At 45.2% G+C, this 20,898-nt stretch overlaps 2 protein-coding genes across 2 annotated transcripts in view; both read right to left on the bottom strand.

Annotated features, from left to right (window-relative positions):
- The window catches only part of LOC121574710 (DDB1- and CUL4-associated factor 1), a 28,971-nt gene extending 20,972 nt beyond the window's left edge, over positions 1-7,999 (bottom strand). Inside the window, 9 exon segments of the mRNA XM_045223212.1 lie at positions 264-422; positions 976-1,077; positions 2,668-2,877; positions 3,111-3,593; positions 3,669-3,806; positions 6,205-6,318; positions 6,509-6,659; positions 6,870-6,993; positions 7,816-7,999. Of these exon segments, the coding sequence (XP_045079147.1) occupies positions 264-422; positions 976-1,077; positions 2,668-2,877; positions 3,111-3,593; positions 3,669-3,806; positions 6,205-6,318; positions 6,509-6,659; positions 6,870-6,982 (1,470 nt within the window). The 5' untranslated portion in view covers positions 6,983-6,993; positions 7,816-7,999.
- Positions 8,000-15,842: 7,843 nt separating this feature from the next.
- Positions 15,843-20,898, bottom strand: part of LOC121574711 (semaphorin-3D) — a 132,545-nt gene continuing 127,489 nt past the window's right edge. The window contains exons 15-18 of the mRNA XM_041887262.2: positions 18,428-18,585; positions 17,896-17,960; positions 17,058-17,191; positions 15,843-16,647 (exon numbers count right to left, since the gene is read on the bottom strand). Coding sequence (XP_041743196.2) covers positions 16,207-16,647; positions 17,058-17,191; positions 17,896-17,960; positions 18,428-18,585 — 798 coding nt within the window. The 3' untranslated portion in view covers positions 15,843-16,206. The remainder of the gene's footprint in view (positions 16,648-17,057; positions 17,192-17,895; positions 17,961-18,427; positions 18,586-20,898) is intronic.

Genomic DNA, 20,898 nt, shown 5'->3' with positions numbered 1-20,898 from the left:
CATACACACCTGAAGGAGGGAGACACAGTCAGGTTTACATACACACCTGAAGGAGGCGGAGACACAGTCAGGTTTACATACACACCTGAAGGAGGGGGAGACACAGTCCGCTAACATACACGCCTACACAGTTATACGTTTCAAGTCGCGTGACAGTTAACAAAATGACATACAATGAGGTTTAATTTGGGGGAGATAAATGTGGATTTACTTCTGTGTGGTAAGTGTGTGTGTGTGTGTGTGTGTGTGTGTGAGACTCCTACCCTCTCTATGGCGTCCTGGTTATAAGCCAGGTAGTAGAGGCACAGTGACACCCCTGTGGCAGCCATGGAGGGTCTGGGGATATCCAGCAGCGTCTGCACTCCTCCATGAGCTATGAAGTCAGCTGCAAACTTCTTGTGCAGGAGCAGGTAGGCAAGGTACTGGAGACAAAGACGCAAATAATACAGCGTGATTAGAGATGAGCCAACGTGACTGACCACGGTTAAAAACCAGACTAACAGAACTGTGTTAGCCCACTAAACTAAAGACCAGGGATTACCTTGGGGGGGAGCTAACACAAATATTCAGGTCTCAGGCAAGGTTTTCCATAAAGCAAGCATGGTTCATCAAACGAGGTCCGTTACACCGACATTCGGACACTATCTCTATGTGAGCAGAACCTCGCCCTCAGCCTTCACATGGTCTTATCACAGACACACAGACACAGCTGAACTGCAACAGTCAGGCTATTGAGATACTCATGGTGTGAGTCTCCTAACCCTCCTGTTTCCAGGGGGTTTCCCTTATTCTCTACTCTGCAGGTAATGACTAGTAGCTGGCGAAAAAAACAACAACCCAAATATGGTTTCAGTTCCTCACCAAACCCAATTCACCTAATAGGGAATAACAATGTAGTCACAGGAAATAAAACCGTAACGTGAAGACCTGGAGTGGCACTCCTGCTAAATAACGACATCAGTGACGATGATTTACCAGGAGTGAGTCGAAGGTGAGCTGGACATCGTGGGTGTGTTTCAGGTCAATGTAGTACATGAGAAGCTCTCTGGTGTCCATCTGCATGAACACAGCTAGCAGCTCCAGGACGAGAGACAGAGGGAACAACACAGTTGGTTCAAGTCCTCAAAGCACATAGATACGTTTATCCAACGCTTGTTTGACCAGTTAACGTGACTGACAATACATGAGTATGAAGAATGGCTAAGAGGGTATGTCATTTCTAAGTACTTTGTGTGTGACTAACACTGTACTTGCTAATGTAACTACCATGTTAATACATGCATATCAGGGACATGTGATGTAATTATGCGACGTGGGACCAACGTTAATGCGGTGATGGGGTCCTTAATATCTGTGTGATGTGGGACCAACGTTAAGTGGTGATGGAGTCCTTAATATCTGTGCGACGTGGGACCAACGTTAATGCGGTGATGGGGTCCTTAATATCTGTGTGATGTGGGACCAACGTTAAGTGGTGATGGAGTCCTTAATATCTGTGTGATGTGGGACCAACGTTAAGCGGTGATGGGGTCCTTAATATCTGTGATGTGGGACCAACGTTAATGCGGTGATGGGGTCCTTAATATCTGTGTGATGTGGGACCAACGTTAATGCGGTGATGGGGTCCTTAATATCTGTGTGACGTGGGACCAATGTTAAGTGGTGATGGGGTCCTTAATATCTGTGTGATGTGGGACCAACGTTAATGCGGTGATGGGGTCCTTAATATCTGTGTGACGTGGGACCAACGTTAATGCGGTGATGGGGTCCTTAATATCTGTGTGATGTGGGACCAACGTTAATGCGGTGATGGGGTCCTTAATATCTGTGTGATGTGGGACCAACGTTAAGCGGTGATGGGGTCCTTAATATCTGTGTGATGTGGGACCAATGTTAAGTGGTGATGGGGTCCTTAATATCTGTGTGATGTGGGACCAACGTTAATGCGGTGATGGGGTCCTTAATATCTGTGTGATGTGGGACCAACGTTAATGCGGTGATGGGGTCCTTAATATCTGTGTGACGTGGGACCAATGTTAAGTGGTGATGGGGTCCTTAATATCTGTGTGACGTGGGACCAATGTTAAGTGGTGATGGGGTCCTTAATATCTGTGTGATGTGGGACCAACGTTAAGCGGTGATGGAGTCCTTAATATCTGTGATGTGGGACCAACGTTAAGCGGTGATGGAGTCCTTAATATCTGTGATGTGGGACCAACGTTAAGTGGTGATGGGGTCCTTAATATCTGTGTGATGTGGGACCAACGTTAAGCGGTGATGGAGTCCTTAATATCTGTGATGTGGGACCAACGTTAAGCGGTGATGGAGTCCTTAATATCTGTGATGTGGGACCAACGTTAAGTGGTGATGGAGTCCTTAATATCTGTGATGTGGGACCAACGTTAAGTGGTGACGGGGTCCTTAATATCTGTGTGATGTGGGACCAACGTTAAGCGGTGATGGGGTCCTTAATATCTGTGTGATGTGGGACCAACGTTAAGCGGTGATGGGGTCCTTAATATCTGTGTGATGTGGGACCAACGTTAAGCGGTGATGGGGTCCTTAATATCTGTGTGATGTGGGACCAATGTTAAGTGGTGACGGGGTCCTTAATATCGGTGTGACGTGGGACCAACGTTAAGCGGTAGGCGGTGATGGGGTCCTTACCTCCTGGTAATCTCCTAGGGGTGTGAGGTACTGGAGGATGAGGCGTTGCTCTATAGCAGGGGTGAGGGGGTACAGACGGTAGTTGTCCCCAATCACCCAGGAGCTCATCTCTGACCATCTACTGTTAGACTGGTCACTACCGGTACTGCAGGACAATCCTCTCCCTCGCTCTCTCTCTGGATCCGTGGAAGAGGAGGCGAAGTGGAGTTTCTGTGGATTCAGATTGAGGTTTATGAGCCCTCAAAAACAGCCATTTGATTTGATTTTGCAGCTGTATATGAAAACAATACACAAGAACAGGTACAACAAAAGGGTGTGAGTCTGAAAAGGCACCCTATTTATAGTGCACTACTTTCGACCAGAGACATATGAGCCCTGGTCAAAAGTAGTGCACTATACAGGGAAAAAGTATGCTATTTCAGAAACATGCTGGTGGATGTTACCTGTTTGGCTTTCCTCCCATTCTCCCTGACTGTGGCAGTTCTCTTCCTCCACAGGCCTCCTCCAGACTCCTGCCCCCTGGATTCAGGCCCTCCCAGGCTGGTGTCGGGGCATGGACCTGGCTGGTACAGGGCGTCTTGAATGGGCTTCACCGATACACAGCTGCTGGTCTTCTGGGCCTTAACCAGGTGGAACGATGGCTTGGGCCTGGACAACGCAGCCCTGCTACTACATGTCGTCTCTCTTCCCCTCTCCTTTTTGTCCTTCCTCTCCTCTTCCTCCTCCTCCTCCTCCTCCTCGTTATCTGTTGCTGTATTCTGTTGAGGTGTGCTGCTCTCTTCCTCGTTGGGGTCTCTGTCTGTAGGTTCCTCTGCTACAGACTGGAGGGACTGGAAGGTCTTCTTAGGGCTGGGGCGTTTTAAAGCCTGACGACTCTTTGATTCTTCATCCTGCAGCTCACGTAGCCTCATCAGCATCAGCGGCACCTGAGACACCAAGGATGACATTGAAGCATTGTCTACGAACGACAACTCAAAACACACCAGTGTGTGTGTACTAACCAGTTTGGAGTTTTCATCCCTGTAGTTTGCAGCGATCTCCTGGTTCTCCATCGCTCTAGCCAGTAGTCCTGTAGCGTAGATACACAGAGGCTGCTCTGCCTCCTGGGCCCATTTAAACAGCTTCTCAACCAGACCCTCCTGTTTCAACACACACAGTTAGTCTAGAAAGCACGTTCACAGCATTTCAAAACAGGGGTTTGCAACATTCACAAGGGGACTGTTTATGCGTAGAGCAAATGACTGACTTTGACATGTGTAATGGATCCAATTAGATTTCCAACTACGATGTTTAGGTACAAATAACAGCAGCGTTCCTTCTAGATTATTCCCCAAAAATATTTTAAGAGGGGGGCAATCGAGCTAGTCAAGGGTGTGGCCTGCCTGAACAACAGTAGGGGAATGACAATGACAGTACCTTCTCCTGGAACACCACAGCTGTCTGAATGACAGTACAGTACCTTCTCCTGGAACACCACAGCTGTCTGAATGACAGTACCTTCTCCTGGAACACCACAGCTGTCTGAATGACAGTACCTTCTCCTGCAACACCACAGCTGTCTGAATGACAGTACAGTACCTTCTCCTGGAACACCACAGCTGTCTGAATGACAGTACAGTACCTTCTCCTGGAACACCACAGCTGTCTGAATGACAGTACAGTACCTTCTCCTGGAACACCACAGCTGTCTGAATGACAGTACAGTACCTTCTCCTGGAACACCACAGCTGTCTGAATGACAGTACAGTACCTTCTCCTGGAACACTACAGCTGTCTGAATGACAGTACCTTCTCCTGCAACACCACAGCTGTCTGAATGACAGTACAGTACCTTCTCCTGGAACACCACAGCTGTCTGAATGACAGTACCTTCTCCTGCAACACCACAGCTGTCTGAATGACAGTACAGTACCTTCTCCTGGAACACCACAGCTGTCTGAATGACAGTACCTTCTCCTGGAACACCACAGCTGTCTGAATGACAGAACAGTACCTTCTCCTGGAACACCACAGCTGTCTGAATGACAGTACCTTTTCCTGGAACACCACAGCTGTCTGAATGACAGAACAGTACCTTCTCCTGGAACACCACAGCTGTCTGAATGACAGAACAGTACCTTCTCCTGGAACACCACAGCTGTCTGAATGACAGTACCTTCTCATGGAACACCACAGCTGTCTGAATGACAGAACAGTACCTTCTCCTGGAACACCACAGCTGTCTGAATGACAGAACAGTACCTTCTCCTGGAACACCACAGCTGTCTGAATGACAGAACAGTACCTTCTCCTGGAACACCACAGCTGTCTGAATGACAGTACCTTCTCTTGCAACACCACAGCTGTCTGAATGACAGTACAGTACCTTCTCCTGGAACACCACAGCTGTCTGAATGACAGAACAGTACCTTCTCCTGGAACACCACAGCTGTCTGAATGACAGTACCTTCTCCTGCAACACCACAGCTGTCTGAATGACAGTACAGTACCTTCTCATGGAACACCACAGCTGTCTGAATGACAGTACCTTCTCTTGCAACACTACAGCTGTCTGAATGACAGTACCTTCTCTTGCAACACCACAGCTGTCTGAATGACAGAACAGTACCTTCTCCTGGAACACCACAGCTGTCTGAATGACAGAACAGTACCTTCTCCTGGAACACCACAGCTGTCTGAATGACAGAACAGTACCTTCTCCTGGAACACCACAGCTGTCTGAATGACAGTACCTTCTCTTGCAACACCACAGCTGTCTGAATGACAGTACAGTACCTTCTCCTGGAACACCACAGCTGTCTGAATGACAGAACAGTACCTTCTCCTGGAACACCACAGCTGTCTGAATGACAGTACCTTCTCCTGCAACACCACAGCTGTCTGAATGACAGTACAGTACCTTCTCATGGAACACCACAGCTGTCTGAATGACAGTACCTTCTCTTGCAACACTACAGCTGTCTGAATGACAGTACCTTCTCTTGCAACACCACAGCTGTCTGAATGACAGAACAGTACCTTCTCCTGGAACACCACAGCTGTCTGAATGACAGTACCTTCTCCTGGAACACCACAGCTGTCTGAATGACAGTACCTTCTCTTGCAACACTACAGCTGTCTGAATGACAGTACCTTCTCTTGCAACACCACAGCTGTCTGAATGACAGAACAGTACCTTCTCCTGGAACACCACAGCTGTCTGAATGACAGTACAGTACCTTCTCCTGGAACACCACAGCTGTCTGAATGACAGTACCTTCTCTTGCAACACTACAGCTGTCTGAATGACAGTACCTTCTCTTGCAACACCACAGCTGTCTGAATGACAGAACAGTACCTTCTCCTGGAACACCACAGCTGTCTGAATGACAGTACCTTCTCCTGGAACACCACAGCTGTCTGAATGACAGAACAGTACCTTCTCCTGGAACACCACAGCTGTCTGATTGACAGTACATTCTCCTGCAACACCACAGCTGTCTGAATGACAGTACCTTCTCCTGCAACACCACAGATGTCTGAATGATAGTACAGTACCTTCTCCTGGAACACCACAGCTGTCTCCAGACCTGGCATTATGTTCTGTAGCAGACGACACGCTGCCGTGTTCATGGACAGCTCTCTACTGGTCATCACATAGCTATTCAGCAACTAGCAGGAGAGGTCAGAGGACAGACACAGGGTTAACACACAGCTCTCTACTGGTCATCACATAGTTATTGAACAGCTGGAGGACAGAGATACACAGGGTTAACACAGAGAGTCACAGGCCTCAGCGGTCTTATTAACGTAATAGGAGAAGTGTAGCTCAATTTGCATAGATGGTAGCCTTGATTCGTACCGCATTTGTGAAGTCGTCATTCTTGAAGAGGATTTTGAGTAAATGTCCCAACATGCATTCTGGATCTGCTCGTCCTGGATGGCGGTCATCAAACGGGTCAGGATCAGCTTTATGATACTCCTCTGTCTCGCGCTCTATCAGCTCAGAGATTCTAACACACACAAAAGAAAACATGAATGATCAACTGTCTGTCATATGAAGAATAGAAGATGTGCTATTGTAATGTCTACACGAAAAACAAAGCAGCAACGGATGGACCTAAACAGTACAACAGCAATAGGCCTATACAAAAACAGTGCCAGTAAATCCACTGAAGTCTCCCACTAGTCTTTTCCATTATTAGCTAGTTGGTGTTACTAACTTGGTGAGGATGGAGACCAGGTCGTCAGTGGTTCCTTGCTGCTCCGTCTCCCATTGGTCCAGCAGAGAGGTCAGCTCTGCCTTGGCATCCACAGGCGCAGCATGGGAGGCCATGGTTGCTTTACCTGAGAGAGGGAGAGAGTGAGAGGGTGAAAGAGAGAGAGGGAGAGGGTGAAAGTGAGAGAGGGAGAGGGTGAAAGTGAGAGAGAAAATGTACCATACAGGATGATTCAGTTCTGAGATGCTACATATTGAAAGACAAGTCTTGACATGTGTTTACCCAGGCTGATATTATGTCTTGTCATCCTGCCATTTCACGTCTGCATTGTCTAGGTTAACGTTAAGAGTGAAAACAGTAGCTAACGTTCGCTGGCAAGTTCCTAAAGTAGCTAGTTAGCTACTCGATTTCGATGACGGACTGAACTGATCAACGTAGTTTGATCTAGCTAACTAGTTACGTCACTTTAGGCTGGCTAGTTACCTCGTTTGTCCAAGTGGCTAACTAGTCAGTAGAGGGGAGGAGTCCTGAATAACTAGTTAGCTACCTAAGTAGCTAACGCTAGATGTCTAACTACGAGTAGTTAGTGGGGACAAACAAGATAAGTCGGTCATTGTGGTAGTTCTAGCTAGTTAGCAAAAGCTCGTCCAACAGGTGGCTAACTAACTAGCTAGCTAGCTACAGTGGCATTGCTTGTTGTGTGGAAACAACTTGGCGTAATTACTAGCCAACTGTTAGGTAGGCGTAGCAAGCTAGGTTTCTTTTGATCTATTCCTAATTCATACTAAGTGCAGTGGATATAGCTAGCCAGTTAGTACACTTTCAGAGCACTGGATTGTTTAATAATTTGTTCCCAACACAAGCCAGCTAACGTTACCGAGCATGCATGAGGACTCGTGTCACGGCAGGATCAGTCAAGTTCACTGCTTTAAACACCTGAATTGCCTACCTTTTTGTCGCAGAAGACAACTGTAGCTCAAGCGTAGTACTGTGAATGTGATGAAGAGTGTGGTATGAAAAAAAAACGATCGATTAATATTAGCGAAAGTTTCACATGTTTCTTTTGCTAACTTCACTCACGACAGTACGCTGGAAACGTCACAGACAGATGTCGGCTTTTGATGACGCAATCAACATTTTATTCCGCTCCATTCTATCTTGTTATTGTACTTCTAACTTTCTATTTATAATATTTTTTTCTCAGCAAGATATTTAGATATTAAAATAAAAATCAAGAAAAACAATCACTACAATCGTGTGATAAAAATAAAAAAAAGATTGTATAAACGGTTAGTCATCATGACATGCACAGTGTCAGTTTATTTGCTTAGCTAAAAAAATATATGTATGTGAATGGGGTGGCTTTTAAATTATAGTCATACTTGCAATTCAACAATGTGTATACCTATCTCATGAAGAGAGAGGTAATGTGTCCAAATTCAGAAATCAATCTTTCCTTATAAACATACCAGTCTTACCTCATAAAGCAAGGGATTATGACATATGAAATTATGATACAACATTCTATGGTAATGAATCACCAAACCATTCCCTTTCGTGATGTGTAGAGAAGTAACAAACTAGTAACTACTAGAAGGGTGCTTCACTGAAAATAGGTCCCGTACTGCTTTATAATATGAAAGTTAACGTACACATAAATAGGATTAATAGACTGCAACCTTGCTTAAATGACGACAGTACTACATAATGAAAACAAATGACAGGTCTACGGCAAGTCACTTGTGTAGTGTACAAAAACCAACACTAGATGGCAACAACTGTATGATAAACAACAAGTTACACAGTGAAACATGTCCATTCTCAGTGAGCACAAGAGATTGGAAATGTGATTTGTTTTGTTTGTTCAGTCGACTGCACTAGGGTTTGATACCCAGTCGGTCACACTACTGTTAAATTATGAGATCTGTGATGATTACCAGGGGTAATCAAATTATAGACCATTTTCTAAATTAATAAAAAATACAAAAACAAAGATGTCTTAATTGCACGTCTTCACACCAGAGGTAATACTTGGTGGAAGCACCTTTGGCAGCCATTACAGCTGTGAATCATTTTGAATAAGATTCTACCAACTTCGCACAGCTCTTAGGGCAACATACAGTGGGGGAAAAAAAGTATTTAGTCACCCACCAATTGTGCAAGTTCTCCCACTTAAAAAGATGAGAGAGGTCTGTAATTTTCATCATAGGTACACATCAACTATGACAGACAAATTGAGAAATAAAAATCCAGAAAATCACATTGTAGGATTTTTAATGAATTTATTTGCAAATTATGGTGGAAAATAAGTATTTGGTCACCTACAAACAAGCAAGATTTCTGGCTCTCACAGACCTGTAACTTCTTCTTTAAGAGGCTCCTCTGTCCTCCACTTGTTACCTGTATTAATGGCACCTGTTTGAACTTGTTATCAGTATAAAAGACACCTGTCCACAACCTCAAACAGTCACACTCCAAACTCCACTATGGCCAAGACCAAAGAGCTATCAAAGGACACCAGAAACAAAATTGTAGACCTGCACCAGGCTGGGAAGACTGAATCTGCAATAGGTAAGCAGCTTGGTTTGAAGAAATCAACTGTGGGAGCAATTATTAGGAAATGGAATACATACAAGACCACTGATAATCTCCCCTCGATCTGGGGCTCCACGCAAGATCTCACCCCGTGGGGTCAAAATGATCACAAGAACGGTGAGCAAAAATCCCAGAACCACACGGGGGGACCTAGTGAATGACCTGCAGAGAGCTGGGACCAAAGTAACAAAGCCTACCATCAGTAACACACTACGCCGCCAGGGACTCAAATCCTGCAGTGCCAGACGTGTCCCCCTGCTTAAGCCAGTACATGTCCAGGCCCGTCTGAAGTTTGCTAGAGTGCATTTGGATGATCCAGAAGAGGATTGGGAGAATGTCATATGGTCAGATGAAACCAAAATAGAACTTTTTGGTAAAAACTCAACTTGTCGTGTTTGGAGGACAAAGAATGTTGAGTTGCATCCAAAGAACACCATACCAACTGTGAAGCATAGGGGTGGAAACATCATGCTTTGGGGTTGTTTTTCTGCAAAGGGACCAGGACGACTGATCCGTGTAAAGGAAAGAATGAATGGAGCCATGTATCGTGAGATTTTGAGTGAAAACCTCCTTCCATCAGCAAGGGCATTGAAGATGAAACGTGGCTGGGTCTTTCAGCATGACAATGATCCCAAACACACCGCCCGGGCAACGAAGGAGTGGCTTCGTAAGAAGCATTTCAAGGTCCTGGAGTGGCCTAGCCAGTCTCCAGATCTCAACCCCATAGAAAATCTTTGGAGGGAGTTGAAAGTCCGTGTTGCCCAGCGACAGCCCCAAAACATCACTGCTCTAGAGGAGATCTGCATGGAGGAATGGGCCAAAATACCAGCAACAGTGTGTGAAAACCTTGTGAAGACTTACAGAAAACGTTTGACCTGTGTCATTGCCAACAAAGGGTATATAACAAAGTATTGAGAAACTTTTGTTATTGACCAAATACTTATTTTCCACCATAATTTGCAAATAAATTCATAAAAAATCCTACAATGTGATTTTCTGGATTTTTTTTTCTCATTTTGTCTGTCATAGTTGATGATGAAAATTACAGGCCTCTCTCATCTTTTTAAGTGGGAGAACTTGCACAATTGGTGGCTGACTAAATACTTTCCCCCCCCACTGTACACTTAGTCTACAAAACATTAAGAACACATTCCTAATATTGAGAAGTGAAATTAACAAGTGACAGCAATAAAGGATCATAGCTTTCACCTGGACAGTCTATGTCATGGAAAGAGCAGGTGTCCTTAATGTTTTGTACACTCAATTTTTGTCAAAATTGCTCAAGCTCAGTAAATTGGTTGGGAATCAATGACGAGCAGCAATATTCAAACCGTATGTCTGATTTTCAAGCAGATTTAAGTCAGGACTGAGACTCGACCATTCAGGAATACCTGTCACACCCGGGCTCTGGGACTCTATATGTTGAGCCAGGGTGTGGTCGTTCTATGTGTTGTATTCTATGTCGGGAGTTCTAGTTGTGCTGTTTTCTATGTTGGCCAGAGTGACTCCCAATCAGAGGCAACGAGTGTCAGCTGTGGCTGGTTGTCTCTGATTGGGAGCCATATTTAAACTGTCTGTTTTTCCCTTTGTGTTTGTGGGTTCTTGTTCCAGTTGGTTTTGTGTTTGTACCGTGGACTTCACGAGTCGTTTGTTGTTTTGTTTATTGTCCGTATTTCTCACTAAAGATAAATAAACATGTTCGTTCATCACGCTGCGCCTTGGTCTACTCCATACGACGATCGTGACAGAAGAACCCACCAACCTAGGACCAAGCAGCGTGTCCAGGAGCAGGCAGCCTGGACGTGGGAGCAGATCTTGGACGGGCAGGGGTCCTGGACCTGGGAGGAAATCCTGGCCGGGATGGATCGCCGGCCATGGAGTGAGACGGTAGAAGCGCGACGGAGAGAGGAGCAACGGCGTACGGCGTAATCAATGTTCGTTCATCACGCTGCGCCTTGGTCTACTCCATACGACGATCGTGACAATACCCAACACCTATTAGAAAGCCATTCAGTGTCAAAATAAATCTAAAAGGAGAAAAGCCCAGGTAAAAGGTTAGAGGAAAACCTGCCTCAGCGTGTGCGTGTTCATTCTCTCCAGATGCTGAGAACCTTTGATTTACCCAGTCAAAATACCCACGCTGTCCACAGACTGTCTATAGGTCCACTGACCTAATTGATACAGGATGACATGCCATCTAGAAATGTTAGCCTTAGAGGCTCTATTCAATCTGCATTGAGGAAGTTAAGCTTTAGCGTGATTTAAATGTAAAGGCAAGAGACTGCATTCACAGTAAACGGTACATGTGTCGGCTCAATCGGAAATGACCTTTACACTTCTGTCTGAGTCCCCGTGTAGCTCAGTTGAGTAGAGCATGGCGTTTGCAACACCAGGGTTGTGGGTTCAATTCCCACGGGGGGGCCAGTATGAAAAATGTATGCACTCACTAACTGTAAGTCGCTCTGGATAAGAGCGTCTGCTAAAAATCTGTAATGCTTTAAAGGCCTAAATCTTTTTTTGAGTAGATCCATTTTTGTATGTTTTATTAGTTTTTATATACAGACAGATAAACCTATCACTAGATGGTTTCAGCGAGACAAACCATCACATTTTTGGTTGCAAAACGAGATATATCCGCCTCACTCTCAGAGAGAAAAAGTAGCACTGCTAGGTTTTACACAGTCAAATGTGACAAATAATTACAATTTTTTTAAAAATAAAGAACTGTACAAATGATACATTTGTGACATCAATATAAAAAATATTTAGATTCTCTATCTATACTACTAGGTCAGTCTCTAGATTCTCTCTATATATACTACTAGGTCAGTCTCTAGATTCTCTATATATATACTACTAGGTCAGTCTCTAGATTCTCTATATATATATACTACTAGGTCAGTCTCTAGATTCTCTATATATATACTACTAGGTCAATCTCTAGATTCTCTATCTATATATACTACTAGGTCAGTCTCTAGATTCTCTATATATATACTACTAGGTCAGTCTCTAGATTCTCTATATACAGTGGGGAGAACAAGTATTTGATACACTGCCGATTTTGCAGGTTTTCCTACTTACAAAACATGTAGAGGTCTGTAATTTTTTATCATAGGTACACTTCAACTGTGAGAGATGGAATCTAAAACAAAAATCCAGAAAATCACATTGTATGATTTTTAAGTAATTCATTTGCATTTTATTGCATGACATAAGTATTTGATCACCTACCAACCAGTAAGAATTCCGGCTCTCACAGACCTGTTAGTTTTTCTTTAAGAAGCCCTCCTGTTCTCCACTCATTACCTGTATTAACTGCACCTGTTTGAACTCGTTATCTGTATAAAAGACACCTGTCCACACACTCAATCAAACAGACTCCAACCTCTCCACAATGGCCAAGACCAGAGAGCTGTGTAAGGACATCAGGGATAAAATTGTAGACCTGCACAAGGCTGGGATGGGCTACAGGACAATAGGCAAGCAGCTTGGTGAGAAGGCAACAACTGTTGGCGCAATTATTAGAAAATGGAAGAAGTTCAAGATGACGGTCAATCACCCTCGGTCTGGGGCTCCATGCAAAATCTCACCTCGTGGGGCATCAATGATCATGAGGAAGGTGAGGGATCAGCCCAGAACTACATGGCAGGACCTGGTAAATGACCTGAAGAGAGCTGGGACCACAGTCTCAAAGAAAACCATTAGTAACACACTACGCCGTCATGGATTAAAATCCTGCAGCGCACGCAAGGTCCCCCTGCTCAAGCCAGTGCATGACCAGGCCCGTCTGAAGTTTGCCAATGACCATCTGGATGATCCAGAGGAGGTATGGGAGAAGGTCATGTGGTCTGATGAGACAACAAAAATAGAGCTTTTTGGTCTAAACTCCACTCGCCGTGTTTGGAGGAAGAAGAAGGATGAGTACAACCCCAAGAACACCATCCCAAACGTGAAGCATGGAGGTGTAAACATCATTCTTTGGGGATGCTTTTCTGCAAAGGGGACAGGACGACTGCACCGTATTGAGGGGAGGATGGATGGGGCCATGTATCGCGAGATCTTGGCCAACAACCTCCTTCCCTCAGTAAGAGCATTGAAGATGGGTCGTGGCTGGGTCTTCCAGCATGACAACGACCCGAAACACACAGCCAGGGCAACTAAGGAGTGACTCCGTAAGAAGCATCTCAAGGTCCTGGAGTGGCCTAGCCAGTCTCCAGACCTGAACCCGATAGAAAATCTTTGGAGGGAGCTGAAAGTCTGTATTGCCCAGCGACAGCCCCAAAACCTTAAGGATCTGGAGAAGGTCTGTATGGAGGAGTGGGCCAAAATCCCTGCTGCAGTGTGTGCAAACCTGGTCAAGTGTCACGCCCTGGCTCTGGGGACTTTTATATGTTGAGCCAGGGTGTTAGTTTCTATGTGTTAGTTTCTGGGTGTTAGGTTCTATGTTTCGTTTTCCATGTTCATGGTCTAGTTTGTGTATTTCTATGTTGGCCAGGGTGGTTCCCAATCAGAGGCAGCTGATTCTCGTTGTCTCTGATTGGGAACCATACTTAGGCAGCCTGTTGTGCACTTGTCATTTGTGGGATCTTGTTCCGTGTAGGTTTGTGTTTTATGACCGAGGACTTCACGTTTCATTTTGTTGTTGTATCGTGTTGGTAAAGTACTAATTAAAAGATGTACGCATATCACGCTGCGCATTGGTCCACTTATTACGACGATCGTGACATCAAGACCTACAGGAAACGTATGATCTCTGTAATTGCAAACAAAGGTTTCTGTACCAAATATTAAGTTCTGCTTTTCTGATGTATCAAATACTTATGTCATGCAATAAAATGCAAATTAATTACTTAAAAATCATACAATGTGATTTTCTGGATTTTTGTTTTAGATTCCGTCTCTCACAGTTGAAGTGTACCTATGATAAAAAATTACAGACCTCTACATGCTTTGTAAGTAGGAAAACCTGCAAAAATCGGCAGTGTATCAAATACTTGTTCTCCCCACTGTACACTGTAGTTAAACATTATTTAATACAGTCATATGAGAAAATGTGCGCACTATACAGGGAACAGGGTGTCATTTGGGACGAGGCCTAAGTCTAACCAAACACTATAGAATGAGGCTAGATTTATGTGTTGAATTTATACGTTAAATATACAGGATAGCAACATTCCAGCTAAACATGGATATACAGCGCTTTGCAACTAAACCAATTGTTATACACATCGCAAATCTATGAGGACAGTAATATTTTACACTAAGGTACCCATAGGCATTAATTTCTGACGAGAAAACAAATGTGAAAAATTGGTGGATGTAGCGTTTTGGAAATAAACTCTTCTGGAATGTACATGTTAAATATACAGGATAGGAACATTCCATTCAAGCTAAATAATGGATCTATAGCGTTTTTGCAACAAAACCAATTTGTATATACATCTGAAATAAACTCTGCTTGAATCTATCTCAAATAAACTCTTCTTGAATTTATCTAAAATAAACTCTTCAAATGTGAAGGAAGCTTCTCAGTGTTGTTGTCCACAGGACCAGGAAAACCCTCTTAATGAAATGTTTCTCTTCTTCTCTGCCAGGAAGGAAGGAAGGAAGGAGATGGCGGGAACATCTTGCTTGCGCAACAGAGTGGCCCTACTCATTTCCCCTCGCAGTTGTGTAGTTCCGGGACACCTGTGGATGTGATGATTGTAATGCTGCTGAGGACCAAATAAACGAATGTGCCTCAACACATGTGGCGGAGAACAGTCTGTCCTGTTTTTATTCGGTAAACAAACTCACCAGTCCAGAGCGCAATAACAAACGTTTTGGGTCAAAATCCTGTCTACACAGAATACAGGGGCTGAAGACTGAGGAGTAATATACATCTAAAATATCTATCATACACATTCTTCTATGGACAAAGGTTAACTGATAATAATAATATTAAGCTCATACACTGAGTAGACAAAACATTAGGAACACCATGAAATAGACTGACCAGGTGAATCCAGGTGAAAGCTATGATCCCTTATTGATGTCACTTGTTAAATCCACTTCAATCAGTGTAAATGAAGGGGAGGAGACAGGTTAAGGAAGGATGTTTAGGCCTTGAGACAATTGAGTCATGGATTGTGTTCCATTCGGAAGGTGAATGGGCAAGATAAAATATTTAAGTGGCTTTGAACGGGGTATGGTAGTAGGTGCCAGGCGTACCGGTTTGAGTACGTCAAGAACTACAACGCTGCTGGGTTTTTCACACAACAGTTTCCCGTGTGTATAAAGAATGGTCCACCACCCAAAGGACATCCAGCCAACTTGACACAACTGTGGGAAGCATTGGAGTCAACATGGGCCAGAATCCCTGTGGAATACTTTCGACACCTTGTAGAGTCCATGCCCCGACGAATTGAGGCTGTTCTGAGGGAAAAGGGGGATGCAACTTAATATTAGGAAGGGGTCCTTAATGTTTGGTACCCTCAGTGTCTGTTCACATAAAGGCTCTACTATTTGTATATACATTCCCTTTATCTCCAAGGCTATTTTCAGATTCTCCACCCTTTTCCAGAAGTGTGCACTTGCACACTACCCGTCATGGATGTCAAGGCATAGGATCGGTGTAAGCATTGGCTGGAGGGTGTTTTTACACCATTGTTAAATCCATGCGTGAAAGTGTGCAAGTGCACATTTTCCGTTAGAAACGTGGAGAACTGGGACGCAGCCCACGTCTCTGTCCATCCCAATCAGGTTATTGTAGTGCGATGTCCCCGGTGGAGTCGTGCCGTCGCACCCTGGCCTTGCGGTTGTCCACCATTGTCTGTTTCCACTTCAACTGGCGTAGCTTCTTCTTCTCCCGGTACCACAGCTGCTCACAGTACTCGTCTGCGCTCAAGCTTGCCGCGTCCATCATGTGCAGGTCCTTATAGTTCCCGAAGAGCTGGTTGTGGCTCTGGGTGTGGCTCACAGGACCTCCCCTCAGCCCTGCTCTTCCGGCCCCAGGATCAGCTGCCCTGGCCTGGGATGCTGTCATGCTCTGCTGGGGTATGACCTGGAGGTTGTAGCGGGCCAGGACCTGGGAGAAGGAGTGCTCCAGGGTGGTACAGCTGTAGAGGCCAGCGTCCCCGGGCTCCAGCCGCTGCACCAGGAGACCCCGCTTCATATGGACCATACGGTCCTCACTCTGGAGAAGCTGCATAACGACAGCAAGGCAAGAGAAGGTTCATTATTAGATGAACATTAGTCAATGATTCAATTATAAACTACATTTTTACATTTTAGTCATTTAGCAGACGCTCTTATCCAGAGCGACTTACATTACACTTTTTTTTTTTTTTTCATACTGGCCCCCCGTGGGAATCGAACCCACAACCCTGGCGTTGCAAACGCCGTGCTCTACATCCCTGCCGGCCATTCCCTCCCCTACCCTGGACGACGCTGTGCCAATTGTGCGCCGCCCCATGGGTCTCCCGGTCATGGCCGGCTACGACAGAGCCTGGATTCGAACCAGGATTCTCTAGTGGCACAGCTAGCACTGCGATGCAGTGCCTTAGACCACTGCGCCACTCGGGAGACAAACCTTTCACCCCTCTCACCCCTCACCTCTCTGCTAGTGCGAGCCTGCGCTGGCTGAGCACTCCACTTGACCGTAGCCTGTGGGGATCTGGGCATACACTCTAGGAAGGTTGAGCTGCTCTCCACCCCGTAGACCACCTTCAGCTCCACCGACTCAGAACCTGGAAGGCACCAAACAGGAGGAGTTAAAAGTTATGTCACATCGTTTATAGTAGCCTCTTGTGACAGAATGTGCGCACACTGGAGGCACACAAGACTTGGTTCAGAGTCCCGAGATTACATTGATAGAGAGCTGGATGACGATGCAGGGTGAAGTTGCCAATTCTGAAATCCATTTTGCGTTTCTCCTTCAAAGGATTTGAGGAGGGTAAATTGACCCTAGATCTGTGCCTCAGAGGGCAACTTGTACCTAGAGCAGTCTACATTCACTGTAGGTCCACTAGTTACATACTGAGTCGAGGCTGGATGGCGCCAGCTGCATTAATATGAGTTAAGTTACATACTGAGTCGAGGCTGGATGGCGCCAGCTGCATTAATATGAGTTAAGTTACATACTGAGTCGAGGCTGGATGGCGCCAGCTGCATTAATATGAGTTAAGTTACATACTGAGTCGAGGCTGGCTGGCGCCAGCTGCATTAATATGAGTTAAGTTACATACTGAGTCGAGGCTGGATGGCGCCAGCTGCATTAATATGAGTTAAGTTACATACTGAGTCGAGGCTGGCTGGCGCCAGCTGCAATCGGAGACATATAGTATCATAGACAGACATAAACATTTAGTATTTATTCATTTCTGTACCATCTCCTACTTGTGACACTGGCTCTATGGAGCCCCACACACACAGATGCACACACACAAATTACCATCTTCTGCATTGTGACACTGGCTCATCGGATCCCCGTGTTTCACATCCTGGCGCCGAGCTCGCCTAAGGAGGTAAAATTGCAGACGGCCTGGATGTCATAACCATGTCATAACTCTGACAGTTTTGGACTGTGGCAGAGTGTTTGTTTGTTTCTTTATTTTGTTGGATACCCGTTAGCTGTTACTATAGCAACAGTTCATCTTCCTGGGTTCACAAACAAAGAACGACACAATACAACACCATCATATCTAGACAGAAACACAACAACATAGAATAGTACTTTATTGTCCACAGAGATAGTAAGACAGTAATGTAAAAGTAGTCAAATGTACGCTTGAAGCATTATATGATTGTCATATTTTGCTGATAAATGTAAAATTGTAAAAAAAAAAAATGGCAATAAATATATTGTAAAACATTTTTTTAAATGATGCTTGATGTTATTGGTTACTACTATTGATACCCCGAAATGATTTGATGTGGAGATCAAAATCACTGTGCTGGGCGCTTAACCTGAGTAGAGTAGTTACCTCTTGTTGCTGGGGAAGTATCGGTTGCATGTGTTCCCATCCCAGGCACAGTAAGGGTCTCTGGCCAGACAGCAGTCGGCACAGTCTCTCCCGTACAGCTCACACCGCTGCAGGGGTAACTGGGCCACTCCCTCATCACTGCTCACATACACCTGTTGCTGTAGACACACGTACAGGGGAGGGAAGAGGATTTCATTGAATTTAATGTAACTTTTAATTAATGTAATTAAATTATATTGAATGTAATTGATCACCAAGGAATTGAATTGTCATGGTAGCCTACAGTGCTTCTAAAACGGCGCTTGAGATTACTGTAAAGTTAGTCTCTCGTTGATTTTAGGCGCTTGAGATTACTGTAAAGTTAGTCTCTCGTTGATTTTAGGCGCTTGAGATTACTGTAAAGTTAGTCTCTCGTTGATTTTAGGCGCTTGAGATTACTGTAAAGTTAGTCTCTCGTTGATTTTAGGCGCTTGAGATTACTGTAAAGTTAGTCTCTCGTTGATTTTAGGTGCTTGAGATTACTGTAAAGTGCCAGTATGCATGAAAAATATTTACACATAGAATGGGGATTGTGGGATTTTCAAGACTCACATGTTATCCCAAACTCAGTGCTCTCCTTCTCTGTGATTAGGCTACTGCTGGAGAAACTACGTGTAAACAGTGCTGATGCTCTGTTGCAGCGATCATCAACTAGATTTTTTTCTTGAGCGGATGGTCGGGGGGGGCTGGAACATAATTAAAAATAAATTGCAGACTGCAATTTGACCGCAAGAAGCCCAAAAATATACCATATTTGACTAAAACATAAGTATTTCAAACCTTGCTTACATTTGTATACGATCACGTCTCTCTATTATGCGTGGGAATACTGTCACGACTTCCGCCGAGGCTGCCCCTCCTCCTTGCTCGGACAGGCTTCGGCGTTCGTCGTCACCGGCTTACTAGCCACTGCCGCTCCATATATCATCATTCCATTTGTCTTGTCTTGTCAATCACACACACCTGGTTCATATTCCCCTCATTAGTCTGTGTATAAGTGTTCCCTCTGCCCCCCTTGTCGTTGTGGGTGATTGTTTATTGTGAGAGTAGTGTAGCTCGGTGGAACTACTCTCCCTTTGTATTGCGGGGGTAGATATTTCCCCTGTGCCTGTATATTGTTTGGAGCTATCCGTACCGTGTATTGCCAGGGTAGATAGTTTCCCCTGTGCCTGTTTTCGTGTGTTGCTATCCAGTGCAATTGTGCACGACGGAATAAACTCTGTATTCTGTGATTCACCCTCCTGCACCTGACTCCTTCTATCACACTCATCACAAATACTTGGGAACAGATTTCCAAAATTAAAATCAATTGGAGCCGATTTTCTGGTGTTTTTATAGTCTTTTATGTCCAACAATGAACATAAAAAAAATTTAAAAATAAAAAAATACGAATTTGCTCAGAAGCAAATAAAACCACCCCGTGGGCTGCCAATTGGGGAAGCCTGATCTATTGTAATCATTACTGGAATGATATTTTACTGCCACATCAACTCTTAACTGGGGATGACCACACACACACACACACACACACACACACACACACATACACACACGCACACACGCACACACACACACACACACACACACACACACACACACACACACACACACACACACACACACACACACACACACACACACACACACACACACACACACACACACACACACACACACACACACACACACTGTCAGTGGGTGCTGTAGGTGGGTGTGGTGCAGGAATCAGACGCAGGACGCAGAAAATAAGTCCAATAGACTTTAGTGAACAGCACACTCAAAATAACGAGTCAAACGCCCGGAGGCGAGAAAGTCCGCACACAGGCGAAAACCAAAAAGCGCACAAAACAGTGCGTAAATAACCTCCTAACACAGAGGAGGAAAAATACGAAATGCACAAGGCAACAGTAGCGCACAAACACGACAGAAGAAACCACCAAGATGTGACCAAGCAGCGTGTCCAGGAGCCATCGCCAGGGAGATCTATAGCAGATCTCCTTCGCCTCCTCGACTGGGTCAAGCCGAGTGAGGAAGAGAAGGGCTTGACATTGAGGCAGAAGGGCGAAAGGCTAGCGAGGGACATGGAGACCTGGTCCACGGGTAGGAGAGACGGCCAGAAAATTTTTAGGGGGGGGCTAACGCCGTGGACGACGGGCCAGCAGGAGACCGCGGCAGAGCGGCCCAGCGGATTGGCAGAGGAGGCCGCCAGGTTACGGGGGCCACTGGTCGAAGAGGGGGTGGAAGGTGTAGAGGCACGGCGAGAGGTACTGGGGTGTGTTACCAGTCCGGTCCGGCCCATTCCAGATCCCTGCGTAGGACCAGTGGTGTGTGTCCCCAGTACGGTCCGGCCTGCTCCTGCTCCCTGCACCAAGTCAGTGGTGCGCTTCGTCAGCCCGGCTCGGCCCGTTCCTGCTCCCCGCACCAAGTCAGTG

This window comes from Coregonus clupeaformis, chromosome 10 (assembly GCF_020615455.1).
Source record: "Coregonus clupeaformis isolate EN_2021a chromosome 10, ASM2061545v1, whole genome shotgun sequence".
NCBI lineage: Eukaryota > Metazoa > Chordata > Actinopteri > Salmoniformes > Salmonidae > Coregonus > Coregonus clupeaformis.
The sequence above is the reverse complement of the archived record's forward strand: the minus strand, read 5'-3'. Positions and strand labels throughout refer to the sequence as shown.